This window comes from Sylvia atricapilla, chromosome 1 (assembly GCF_009819655.1).
Source record: "Sylvia atricapilla isolate bSylAtr1 chromosome 1, bSylAtr1.pri, whole genome shotgun sequence".
In the NCBI taxonomy this organism is placed as follows: domain Eukaryota; kingdom Metazoa; phylum Chordata; class Aves; order Passeriformes; family Sylviidae; genus Sylvia; species Sylvia atricapilla.
Genome location: NC_089140.1, coordinates 144,602,035 through 144,615,731, shown reverse-complemented (window position 1 = coordinate 144,615,731; position 13,697 = coordinate 144,602,035). Strand labels below are relative to the sequence as shown.

General features: G+C 40.6%; 1 protein-coding gene across 1 annotated transcript; it reads left to right on the top strand.

The window, feature by feature from the left end:
• The first annotated feature begins 415 nt into the window (after positions 1-415).
• HHLA1 (HHLA1 neighbor of OC90) lies at positions 416-12,670 on the top strand. The gene is made up of 15 exons (XM_066337981.1): positions 416-491; positions 1,378-1,437; positions 2,540-2,620; positions 3,085-3,168; positions 3,264-3,347; positions 4,678-4,761; positions 5,327-5,383; positions 5,492-5,578; positions 6,358-6,444; positions 7,514-7,711; positions 8,233-8,304; positions 8,541-8,615; positions 11,488-11,644; positions 12,282-12,364; positions 12,574-12,670. The coding sequence occupies exons 1-15, from the start codon at positions 416-418 to the stop codon at positions 12,615-12,617; spliced, it is 1,329 nt and encodes a 442-aa protein (XP_066194078.1). The 3' UTR covers positions 12,618-12,670.
• Positions 12,671-13,697: the final 1,027 nt, after the last annotated feature.

Below are 13,697 nucleotides of genomic sequence, written 5' to 3'. Positions count from 1 at the left end.
TCTGGTTTGAAACTAAACATAAACAAATTTTATCTTGTTTTAACAGAAAGGCTTTAGGCACTAGAGGTGTCAGGCACCTTTTAGGCACAGCTCACCCTGCCAGAGAAGAGAGTTGTGTTGACAACCTTACCAAGTCCCCAGAAAAGCCAGTTAGATAAGACTCAACAAACGAGAGGCACGTGCTAAACTCACAGCACCCACAGGCACAGAGGAAATACTGATTCTGAGATCTCTGTTTCTTTGCCATTTCCAACACCAATCTTTCTCTGCATCACAGAAATCTGATTTCTCCTGTGGTCAAACCATTCTGGGACAAGGGCTGGACAAAATCGCTCAATGCTGAAAATTTTAACACTGCCAAAAGGGCATTTCTCTCTCCTAGACCAGCCAAACCTGCTGGAAGTCAGCATCCATAATGCAGGGGTTCTGCTGGCATGTGGCAGCCAAGATGAGCCTGGGATTTTTATGTCTCTTACTGGTTTTCAGCACAGGTAAGGACAATGGTCTGGTGCTCCTCAGAGAATAACCCAAGTTCCTCTTTCCCAGCTGCTCCCAGAGCCCCATCCCCACATCTGTGTGCTTTCACCCTGTGCAGGCAAGGCTGGTGGGCTGGAGCTGCAGGGCTGGTGTCATTCAGCAGAGCAGAGCAGGGGGTGCCTGTTCCTGGATTCCATGCCAAGAATCTGGAACCAGAAAGGTTCATAAGGAAAGAGAGAGAAGAGTTAAAAGAGCTCCTACCACCTAGATTGTCCATCCAAATTTAGCTCTGACTAATTGAGAGCTGTTAATACAGCTAATTAACACCACATCACAATTTATAAGCCCTAGATTATAACCCTGTCTACTGGGTATTTCTCCTTTATAAACATATGTAAAGGGCAACTTGGATGGACTGAGAAGCTGAAGCTTCATAGGAACACGGCAGGTGAGCATTTTCTAGCACTGACTCCCTTGGAGAGCCTTTTGGCTTACTCTTAGGGGGCACTCAGCTGCTGGGATAGGAAACCTCAGTCTCAAACACATATCTTCTACTTGTCCTGCAATCTCTTATTTACTGCTGGGCACCTCAGCTGGTCACCGAGTGAATCCCAGAGTGAAACCCAGTCCAACCTCCTGAGCCCAGTTTCAGCCCATTCCTCCTGCAAAACAGCTCTTGAGGATAGTCCTCAATTACATGACTGCTTTGAATAATAAACACACACAGAGAAGGGAAGATTTGTTTGGATTTGGCCTTATTTTACTCTGTACTTTGCAGCAAAGTCGGTGTCCAAGCCGGGTAAAGCTCTCTACAAATATTTACTATTATATTTTCATTTTGATTATTGAAGGGCAAACAACATAGAAAACTGTTTCTCAGTCTCTTTCTTCACTTTTCAGCTTCGTGCATAAGAAAAGAAAATAAGAAAGAGAAGCAAGTGGCAGTGCTGGCTACTGCAGGTAACAGGCAGCATATCAGGAGCCCCAGGCAGGGTGTTAAAGGGAATGGGAGGTGCAGTGTTGGTCATGGAGGTGGCAGCAGATGGGCCCTGCTCCTGCAGAGTCTGTGAGCCCCACCCCTGCTGTAAAGGCCAGCCTACCCAATCCAGTCCCTGGCCAGGATAATAACTGTCCTGCCCAAAATCTACTCCTCTCTTTTTCCTTTTTCTCCTTCCCATCTCTTCATTCCTTTTTGTTTTTCTTTTTTTCTCTCTTCTATACTGTGCACAAGAGCTGCTTTCAGCCCTGGGGTTCAGCTTGGTTTCAAATTGGTTATAAATAATACTGATGTCATTGGAAAATTGCATTTCTCCCCAAATCCAATTTTGTTCTCATCTCAGCTTTCTGTGCTTCTTTTTCTGTCCTGCTCTGTTCTTCCTCTCTCTGTCATGCTCACACACCTTCCTCCCTCACACAGACACTCAGACACTGTACTGCTCTGCTTCAGCATGACTTTGTGGGAGGGAAGCCAAAAAAATCTTTGAAATTTTTGACTTGGTAAAAAACAAATAAGCAACATCCACAGAAATAAAGCATGCTAAGATAAAAAGTGTGATTTTTGCTACAGCAAAATTATTCTGTTGTAGCAAAGAGTTCAGCCATCAATGTAGCTTAAAAAAAAAATCTGTATTTTCATGTAGGTTTGGGGAAGGGGGAACATTTCCTAGGCCCTTTCTCTGCGTTTTGTGACCAGCATGGTGAGATGTGGTGCTCTGTTGGCAGCAAACACCCATCACCCAGCAGGAGAGGGCACCAGCACACCAGGGTCCTGCAGCTGCCCAAGGTCAAGGGCATAGCTGGCAGACCTGAATTTTAGACCATCATTCTTCTGTGGTGTATCTTGCTACTTTCTATTGCTATTTGTATCTTGTTGCTGTATCTTGCTATTTTCTACACTTGTCTCCGTGGCCCTGGAATTTTATTTTCCCATCAGTGTTTTTTTGGTGCAACCCAGTACATAATCTGCTCCTTTTAGTTTTCCCATTCTAGCAGATTTCTAGCACATATAAGCAGTGGATGCACAGCTGTTTCCTTGTGCCCTCATGCACCCCTTTTCTTTCAGAGCTGCCTGCAAAGTCCCTGGACCTGGCTGCTATTAACCTGACAGAGCTGGTGAACGGGATGCTGAGCTCTGCACTCAGAGGTAATGGGACACGGCTGGACAGGTCACAGCTGCCAGCCCAGCAGTGCAGGAGAAAAGGCACTACAAGTGTTAGCAGGAGAAGCTGTAAACATGTGTTGTCAGCCTCCAGATTTGCTTCTAGGAGAATGTTACCTTCATGCATTTATAATGCAGATAGCTGTCTGCCCCAGAGAACTTGGAAATTAGTGTGGGTTTTTATATAGACACAATATAATTACTTGTGGGACGCCTTTCAAAAGCACTTTCTAATCCAGTGTACATTTCAATTAAAAGAAAAAAAAATAAAAAGGAAGAAGCAATACAAATTACCTTTCTTTCAGTGGAAATGAGAACAGACTGAGTGTGAGGCAGCTGCATCATACTGGTACCTTGGGAATCCTTTAGACACTAAATGAGCAGAGTCAAAACACGCTGTTCTCACAATTTGTTCCAAGAACTAATGGCATGGACCTGTGTTTCTGCAGGTACCAAGAAACTCTTCTCTTTGCTGAGCGTCACCTCTTACAGCTCGTTTGCCTTCCACAAAGTGTCAGTCACCATTTATAACAGTGAGTGTTGGTGCTTTGCTCAGCTCAGGAGCAGTTTCTCTCCCACAGCCTGTGCAACAAGACATTGATTTTTTTTTCTCTGTCTCTCCCTGCAGTCTCTAATGCAAAAAATATTGACCCTGGCAAGTTCCCTCTGCACTACTGTTACTGTTTGAATAATGTGACAAATGACTTGACAGGTGGGTACACAAAAGAGGTTGGCAATCGCATGTGCTTAAGCTGAATTATTTCCTTTGGAGCTGAGCCCTGTAGTCTGAATTCTGCAGACTTCATCCTTATGATTACCACCACCACACTGAAGTCAGCAGCCATAACTCACCATGAGTGGCTGCTCTAACTCCTATGACCTCAGTCTCAGGTGGCTGCACCCAGCCAGCCGGTCTGGGATGGAGCCATCAGTCAAGAGACTGGCGTGGTTTGACTGGCAAAAGGCTCCCTTTCCTTCTTGGAATACAAATTGCAGCACAGGAGAGACAACCAGCAATATATGATGTATCACCTTGGCAACTCTTTCTCTCCTGAGATAACCCCAGGAGATGGACAAGGGCTTCTCTCCACTAACAGGCTCCAGCAACTTCAATGAGCCCAAGAGAAGTGAAAAGCAAGGACTAACATCTTCATAGAACTGCTGAACAATATACAATATACTGTTAGGCTAACCCTTCACCTGAAACCCTCATTCACATCCTTGGTTTCACAGAATTTAACATTTCGGGATGCATCTGAGTGTTTGGATTCTATGACTGGTTAATGTAAGGCATCAAGAGTAGATCAGCAGCTACAGACCAGACTCCAAACCCTCTGTGCCACACGTGGTGACCCTGCACAAGCCACAGTGGTTTTCACAGATTTCTCTGGACCCACACATCTCACAAGCCTTTATGGAAAATTACCCAATTCCCCTTGGAGAATAACAGAGAAACTTTAATCTTTCTGCTGCAGTTCCAGAATATTTTGGGAATTGTAGCATTCTCCAAAGCAGTAAAAATTCAAGGCTCAGGTCCATCGTTCCCTAAGTGAGAACAGTGACCTTTCACTGCTAGAAAGGACCACCACAACACCACCAGCCATTTCTTGGGCTGGCATCTGAGTCATCAGTGTGAAGCAGACCCCAGAGGAAAAAATCCAGTGCCTATTGGAAGGTCCTACACAGCAGATAGGCAATTACAGCAGGCAAAGCCTGCAGACTTTAGATCTCCTTCTACATTTAAGCAGACTTAGTAAGGCATTACTTTAAAATGTTCTATCAAACAGATAAATTCCACTTAAGTATCCTTTTAGACACACTGATGTAGTTTTGGATATCATCTTTGAAATATACTTCTGAAAGTATTCTCATGGTTTCTTCAATCCACTCCAGCAAAATATTTTAACCCTTGATATATTTTAAACTTTGTCATGTATGAGCATATATCTAAAATATCATCACATATAAAAGTGAATTTTTGACTTGGCATACATGATATGACCTGTGGTTTCAATAATAAACTTTCTCTATTTGTTGTCTAGATTTTACAGCTCTACTTGTTGATATCATTGGAAACTCCACCAGTTATCTCACAGAAATTTTCAAATCCACTTCTATTCTCTCAGGTTTGCCTTTTCTTTGAATATTTATGGTTGTCTTATCTGTCTCATTTAGTCCTGGCACGAAAACAATAATGAAAATGTGGATAAAAGCCTATTGCTCTTATCAATAGCATTTTTCCTGCAACACATGGAACAAAATACATATATAATGTGTATATGTGTAATATAGAGATGTATGTCTTTCTATGAGCAGTTATGTTGTTTGAATGTTTTATAATTAATTACTAAAAATTGGTGGGTTTGAGAATTATTGTTGCATACTGACATTTTGAGCAATTCTTATTCACAGAGAATAAGTATGGGCTATTTAATCTGAAGGGGTTTTTTCCATATAAAAATACTTGTAACTTAAAATTTTATTTAGATAGAAACTTTTTCCCTGAAGGTAATAACACTTAGATTTGATGGTGGTCTGACATTTCTGTCAAAAAATTAGATCAGAAGGAACATACTTGGCCAGCTGCCATAGCCAAATGCCATTTTTTGATTGTGTTTTCAACTGTTTAAGATAATTCCATGCAAGGAAATCTGGTAACAATTATCTCATTTATGGTTTTTTGCCTTTCAGTGCGTCAGAGCAATGACTCTGATTGTATCTACATCTGTGTGATGGCAGGGCAAACAGGTAAAAGTTAAAATCATTCTATTCAAAAATATTGTCCTAGTTTTCCTCAGTGATGGTTTATTCTGCAAACAAGCTTTTCTTGATATTTGTAAGCATTTCTATTTGCAGGGAAAAATCTGTCGGATTTTTTGGAGATACTAGAAAAGTCTCCTATTATTAATTACACATTTTCCAGTAACACATCATCTGACCTGGGTAAGTACATTCTGAGAAATAAAAGCAGGAACCAGAGTGAAAATCATGTCCAGATAGCTTTTGCAATGAGGACTCCATCCTCATTATTACTACTATAAATATTATTTTATTTTTTATTATTGCATATATATTTGCATAGTATTATATATTTGATTATAGTTAGAATAATATTTTATATTGTTGGAAATTTAATACAATGATTATATCATAAATGTAAATAAATTTCACAAAGTTTTAAATTATTTCCTACAAGGTTTTCTGATGGAGGAACAAATGAAACCTGCTGGGTTGAAAGCTTTTACAGGATTCAGCATTGGGCTGGGGAGGGTCTCCAGTGCTCTTAAATCTGACTGGGTGCCTTCCATAGCTCTCAGCACAAATGGCCTCCTGCCTTTCCATGAGTTACCTTCAGAATGAAGGTGTATACATTCAGTCATTGTCCTGCGTGGTTCCTCCACCCAAAGCTCCTTTGCCAGTTCGAGCTGCACTTCAGGTGCTCACCTTTCACTGTTGCCCATCACTATCTCCCATTTCAATGATAGATTAATGCAGGCAGACTGAAATCTGCATTATTGGCAAATTGTGCGTGCTGAAAGATGTGGGATGATTCTCTCCATTTAAAAACAAACAAAAAGACACTTTGCCCAAACCCCCTTTAATTAGAAACAACAGCTGCTTCTATGGCAGTAGAATCTAATTTCTTTCCTTTTTCTCACACAATATGCAGTGGAAAGTGAGTGCTCTAACTAACCTTGTCTTCTTACACCTCAAAGACCTAGATTCGATTTTCTCAAGTTTCGTGAAATTACAGGAAGACCCAAACAAGACACTGGATTCATCAGCAGAATATGTGTGGGCATTTAAATGTGAGCAAATATTGTCAGACTTAAGTGTGTGTTCCCTTTGATTAATGTCTTGACAAATTATCATGTATGTTTGCTGCACAATTAACTGTGATGTTAACTCCAAGTAAAGGGTAGCATAAAATTTCTCTGAATTAGCAGATGATCTCGGTAATGCTGAGAGTATTGAAGAGCTGGAGAATAGAAAAACTCCTGCGAAAAGACATTTTACCAGAAAAAATAAATTTTCTAAAGAGGCAGAGAAAAAGAGAAAAAACTGGCAGTTAGTTTAAAACCAAAAAAATAAGATTATTTCAACTATTTCATCTTGTTTCTATGGTAATTTTTTTCTGTATTATTCTCTATTTATTTATATGACATTCAGCCGTACTTGAGCATTAAATAAACTGTAGTTCATTTAACTTTGCTACAGGGCTACAAGATAGAAAAGTGCTGATCTGCCCCATTTTGAAAGCCCAAAAATAAGGCTTTGCACCTGCTTGCTTTTGGTATAAATGGATAGAAATTCTGACCTTGCCTTCATACCTCCTTCTCATCAAGCAGCTGCATCTCTCTCCTACAAAATGCCTGCATTTTCTGTAGTCAGTCTGCTGTCTTTTATAGATTTTTTTAAATTTCCTTACCCACATGCCAACCTGTGTTATCTCTTATGGCCATAGGTGCCAGTTCTCAAACTGCAGCATCTGCCCTCCAGTACCTGCCTGCTCACCTTCAAACAGACAAGACCTTTCTACTGTAGTGAAGCAGTTCAGGAAATTAAGCACAAATTATGTGAAGAGAAACACAAAATCTCTGTAGGAACTTTTCAATTTCTTTTCTAGTTTATGAAAACTCACACATGAAAATGTTCTCAGTAAAAATTTCAAACAGGAGCTCCCTGTGTTTCCATATGTAAAATGAAATGGAGAAGTGGCTGTTCAAGTGCCAGAGAAGCACTCAAGGGGTAGATGGGATTGATTTTCTGGGTGCATTTTAGATATTATTCTCTCCCAGTGTGTTGCAGTTGCTGCTGCTGTGGGGCACCAGCAGCCCCAGTGTGCTGGTGTCCTCTCTGTCTCTCTTGTTTCTCCAGCTACCAGGACGCCTCTCACCCAGAAAGGGAGGGAAATCCCCACCACAAAGTTCCCACCGTGGCCAAGGACAGTTGGAGCCAAAGGATCCTGGTTTCCATCACCCCCCGTGGAGGCTCCCAGGCCCCAGGGCACCGCCAGACCCCCTCTGAGCCCTGGGGAGAGCTTGGCCCCATTGCCAGCCCCACAGCCCAGCCCCAGTGAGTATGGCCAGGAGCCCTGGAACCTGCCCTACCCCACTGCTGTGGGTTTGGCCAAGTGTCTCTGAGGTGGAGGTTAGAGGGACACTCACTGGGTTACCAGTGAGTTGATTACTTTATTGCAGAAATGTCAAAATCAGCTATAGTAGAACTTCCATCCTGTAGTTTCTTATCTTTAGGGGAAAAACTAGATCTTGCTTCCCACAAACACTTCTGCCACTTGAATCTTCCCTCACATTCTGCTCCAAATTTGGTGAGCAGACCTGTGAAAAAACAAAATAGAGATGCTTCTTTTGGTGTCCCCTAAACATGGCTTCTTGAAATCCTTCCCTTCCCTAGTCCACAGGCTTTTCAAGTTCTTGTCAAGTACAGCTTTTGTTCTTCCTATTTCATCCTGGCATTTTTATATGCCACTGGCAGTACTGGGTGAGGGACCCTGGCTGTTGAGCTGTCTCATATGTAACAATTCTTCCCAGTAGACAGATAAATAATGAATAACAGAAGTGTCTCTGTTCCCACAGCTGACATGTCCATGATTTGGATGCAGACAGTGTCTCCACAAGAAGCCAGCAAACTGATGCAAACAGAGCCAGGTAAAACTGATCTGAGATAGAAATCAAGTGCATCAGTTGGCACATTTATGAAATAGAAAGCAATATATAGAAATAGATGACTAATAATGTATTTATACATTACTGCCTAGGTAAGTGTTTATTAATGAACTGTGAGTTCAGGGTTAGTTTTTTTATTCTTTTCTGCTGCTCCTTCAATCAATCTGCTTTGTTTTTTATGGTATCAAAACAATTTCTATTCTTTTCCCTCCCCCTAGATTTGCCTTCTACAGTACTGTCTATGCCGCCTTCCTACCGACCTGGAGTTACACTGAAACTTTACTCAGCTACCAGTAAGTAAATGCAGCTCATGCAGCAGAAATAGCAGTGTGTTTGAAAGTGCTGCAAGATAGAAACATTCCCATGCAGATAAAACATACATGGTAATTTGTGTCAGTTTATGTATGCAAACCATTCAAAATGTCCATGGGACTGCTTCCCATTTGTTTGTGAGTTGTACACAACTGCAAATTCAAAACATAGATCATATTGTGGTGATAGAATTAACTTTGTGTGGCAATTTTAGCATTGATTGGTTGTTGGAGAATTCATTCTTAAAAGTCATTCCAAAAGAAAATATCATGGTTTAAATCTCATCATCAATAAAATGATGGAACCAGCTCATGCCACATGAACCCCCCAGAACTGGTCTGAATTTACAATTCTGCAAACTATTTCCTCAGCTAATAAAGGATCATTATCAATTAGATTTTCATTAAAGCTCAGTTCTCATCTGCTTGTGTTCCTGTGTGGTGACTGTCTAAGAGAACCACAGATGCTGGATAGTGGAAAGATGCCATAACAGCCTAACCTGCATGGGTCTTCAATATCCTTTAGGCTTGATATTTTAGATAAAACCAGAGGAGTCTAAGGAACTAAAATGATGGGCAAAAAGCTTTGGCTTTCATGGTCATCTTTTTAGCTCTTATAATGCTATTATTTAATTCTGAAATCAGATTTAGTCTTTTGTCTTACGACTGTTTAAAGAGCTCCAAATGCCAGAGTCCTCCACTGGTGTGCAGTACTACAGACCCTGGAGAACCTAGGATGTTTTGGAAAGGCTGGGAAACGTGGATTTCCGTGAGATGGGTGAATTTGGGTCACCAAATGCTTCTCTGTGAGAAACCACGGTGGCAGAGGCTGCCTGCCTGGTTCTAACAATCATACATGTGGGGAAATACATCCAACAGTGGGATCCCACAGTAAGAAAGGGCATCCACATTGTTCTGAGGGATGTCTCCTCATTTATTTCTTAAATCACAGAAGTGGGTGCCAACTAATAACACACGTAAATGTGCATGTTAGAGCGTAGAGGGAGGGATATTTTGAGTCTGAATCATTCACAGTAACCATAACATTGTTCTTCACTGGCAGCAAAATTTAATCTCATTGTCCCGGGGATGTGATATTGAATTAATAAAAGAGCTGTCTATTTACTGCAAAAGTTGGTCACTTCACTGCCCCCGACAATAATGTGGCAATTTGAAGTAGATGGGAGAACATCTCTGCTCAGGAGCTGTGGTTCTTGCCTTGTCTAGTCTCTTGACTAATTCAATTTCTTAAGAAAGAGGATTCTTAGAAAATAAAGTTCTGAAATAAATTCCTAGTTTTAATTATTTTTATGAATTTATGCACTGAACACAAAAAAATACTTTCCATAGTAGAAATTTATTAAAGAAGAGGTATAAAGCATTACTATGCATGGATGAAAACTTGAATTTCAATTATATGATGTGAATATACTATGCAAGCAAAAAATTATATAGAAAATTAATTGAAAAATAATTTCTTCATAAAGCAAATATAGTATTATGCAAATACTGTGTTAATTTAAAGTGATTGTCAAAAATGAAAACCAAATCAATTTCCTTAGCTTTCAGCATTTTTGTTTGACTTCTCTTTCCCAAATAGATGACTCCAAATTGAAATTGCCACCGTTCAATTTGCAGCTAGATAAAACTGAATTTCTGCTGGCAAAACACATGGCTTGAGTAAAGCATTTAATATCTGGTTGGCAGGATAGGAGGACTCACTTCTGTGGAGGCTGAAATTCGTAGGAGGGTGGCCTCCAGCAAGTTTTAATTATTCATCCACTTTATTATTTCTCATCAGTTTTAACATTAGTTTTCAGGGACAACTTATATTAAAATCTCATTGCCCCATGCTCTGATGTTTGGTTATTAGCATGGAATGTGTTTACTTAAGCAAGAAATTTTTAATTTACTCGATGTAGGAAAATATCAGGGTGTGTCAAATGCTATTAAATGGACAAAGCCTGATGACATTTATGTGAAATTGCTGGGGTGAAGAGAAATGGGTCTCCCTCTTGCCCATCTCTGGCTAATTACACCTGATATTTGTGTAGTGCCTCAGACACACAACAGGTTTTCAGAGCAGCCTGTGAGTTTGGGAGCTACCAGTGTCTGTGCCTTACTCCTCACATACTCCTGATATCTTGGTCAAGAGCTGCCAAGAGGGAAATAGTTTCATAGCAATTTCTTTCAGGTTGGCAGAGACTTGATTTTCCTCCTGCCCAAGAATGCCATTTTATATTAAATTTCTTGTCAGCACTAGATGACTCAAGCCTATTTCAACAGAACTTCATTAGTCCAAATTTCACCTTCATAACCTCTGCTATCACATAACATAGCTTTTGCCCAGAGCTATAAAGTGTGTGAGATATGTGAACCTGGAAATGCAATTACACTGTCTAAGGGGATTATACTCAGCAGGTAAGGCAGTTTATCCACACATGGCCAAAGCCTGCTGCTAGTTACACACATGGAAAAAATCGTTGACAATCACGGCACACACAGGTGCCTGCCCTTCCTTCCTTCCTTCCTTCCCTCCTTCCCTCCTTCCCTCCTTCCCTCCTTCCTTCCCTCCCTCCCTCCTTCCCTCCTTCCCTCCTTCCTTCCTTCCTTCCTTCCTTCCTTCCTTCCTTCCTTCCTTCCTTCCTTCCTCCCTCCCTCCCTCCCTCCCTCCCTCCCTCCCTCCCACCCTCCCTCCTTCCTTCTCAGAGCCCCAGGATGGCATTTGCAGGGATCTCCCTTATTTGTTGGAGTGGGGAAGACGTTGCTTTGGAGACCATAGCCCAGATAACGTAGAGCAAGAAATGGAGTGGGACAAGTACTTGGACTAGTTCAGGTTGTGTTTTTCCCCCAGGGTGCCCACAGGCCATGCTCAGAGAGCCCCGAGTGACCTCCCCTCCTGTCACTGTCATAGTGCAGAAGATCAACCCCTGTGTGATGGAGCTCTGCAGGTTCTTCCAGCTGTGCCTTTGTGTCGGTCAGAGAAGATATTCCAGAAAGGAAGCCATGAGGTAAAACCTGGCACTAATTTTTCTTCCCTCTGTCTCCTTAAAATACTCCTTCAGGCTTTTTATTTTTCCCCAAACGACAATTTTCAATCACCAGTGATCCTTTTGGAGGGTCTGTGGCCACCGGCTGAGACACAAATGTGTCCCAGGACCCCAATCAGTACCTGATCTGGCTTCAGTATTCCAGCTAAGTGAAGAAAGCCCAGCTGCATTTTCCCAAACATCTAATGACATAATTTTTATTTCCAAATTTAGTAATAGCATCATGATATACTGTGCTTATCATAGAATCATAGATTGCTTTGAGAGGAAGGGATCTGAAGACAATTTAGTAGCAACTCTGCTGCCATAGGCAGGGACACCTTCCACTGGACCAGGTTGCTCCAAGCTCCATCCAACCTGACCTGGAAGACTTCCAGGGATGGGGCGTCCACAACTTCTCTGGGCAACCTGTTGCAGTGCCTCACCACCCTAACACTAACTTTCTTCCTAATATTTAATTTAAACCTGCCCTCTTTCAGCCTGAAGCCATTCCTCCTCATCTTATCACTACATGCCCTTGTCCAAAGTCCCTGTCCTTATGAAAGATAACAAGCCTCTTATCTTTAACTGCATCTCCTATCTGTAACTTCATCTTCAGGTACTGTGTTGAATACTATTCCTGGTTTGTGAAAAATGCAAGTTATGTCTGTGAAAGAGTCAAAAGAGTTGCTTACTCCCACAGTAAGTACATTTTCACTTTATATCTCTACATACATTGTTATGAAGACATAAAAAAAATTCTGTATACCCACAGAATATTTGCTTTCATCAGATAGCTATTTATCTCATAATGATTTCTAAATTATTAAAAAAATTATTTTACCTTCATGCATGTTTTGTTATTTCCTTGTAAAACCTCTTCTAACTAGTATTTTCTTGTGTTCTTCCAGCATTAAAGCAGAAATGCCTTAAAAACATCTGTACATCAGTTTAGAGCACTGAGAAATTTTACTGCAAGTTGGACGACTGGTGGCAGTTTTAGTTTTCTTTTTGATTTCTCAGTGTAAAAATCAGAAAACAACATGTTATTTGCAAATATTTGAAATCAGACAAGCTATTAAGCAGATGTTAACCTAGAAATGTGTTCTTCTCCAAGGCATTGTAAAAATAATGTGTAAAAAACAGAGGTACTTTACACAGGTAATGCAACTGCAATAAAAGCATTGAAAGGCTTTTAAAAATCTTATTTTATAAAGGATGTTTACATGGCTGATTAGTGAATTCAAATAGTTTCTATTTATTTTATTAACATTTGAGACATAGTAATCAAAATTAACAAATGCAATGTAATTTCAAAACAACCTGAAATACTGAAGGCAAGAAGGACTCTCTGGTGTTAAAAACATGCAAGTTATGTTCTAAATCAAAGACTTCCATTTGCTTTAGCAATGCCTGTTGTGCAGTGTCAACCCAGCAAGTGACAGAACCTCCTGTATTTTGAGATATATTTGTGTGAGTTCACCAGGATTCATAGAAACATGGAATTATAGAATGATTTGGGATGGAAGGGACCTTAAAGATTATTTACTTCCAACCCCACTAGATCAGATTGCTCAGGGCCCCTTCCAACCCAGCTTTCATGTCCTTTATATGCAAGTCTGGTGAACTAAAAATCAGTTCTAAAAAATGAAAGAATAACCAAATCAATTGCATGATCTGATATTTTTCTATGCTGCAGAAACATTTTACTACTATCTACCCAGAGTGTGCCACCAGACCATTACTACTGTTTTTAAATAAGAAGTTTATTTGCAATATAGCTGCTGCACATTGATATTCACTGAAGAAAGATGTTTTCAAAGGCAAAGCCAAGGAGAAAATTGACAATATAAGCAATGCTGACCCCAGGGAGAGGTGGGATGCAGTAGGCTCTCTTCCAAAATACACTTCACTGTTGTGTTCAATAGTGTGAGAGAAGAACTTCTGTCATGTCAAAAAGCAGGATAGCTTGGAGAAGTACCAATTACAGCAGATATTGAAAGTTAGGCCAATGGAATAAATGAGAATGTCAATA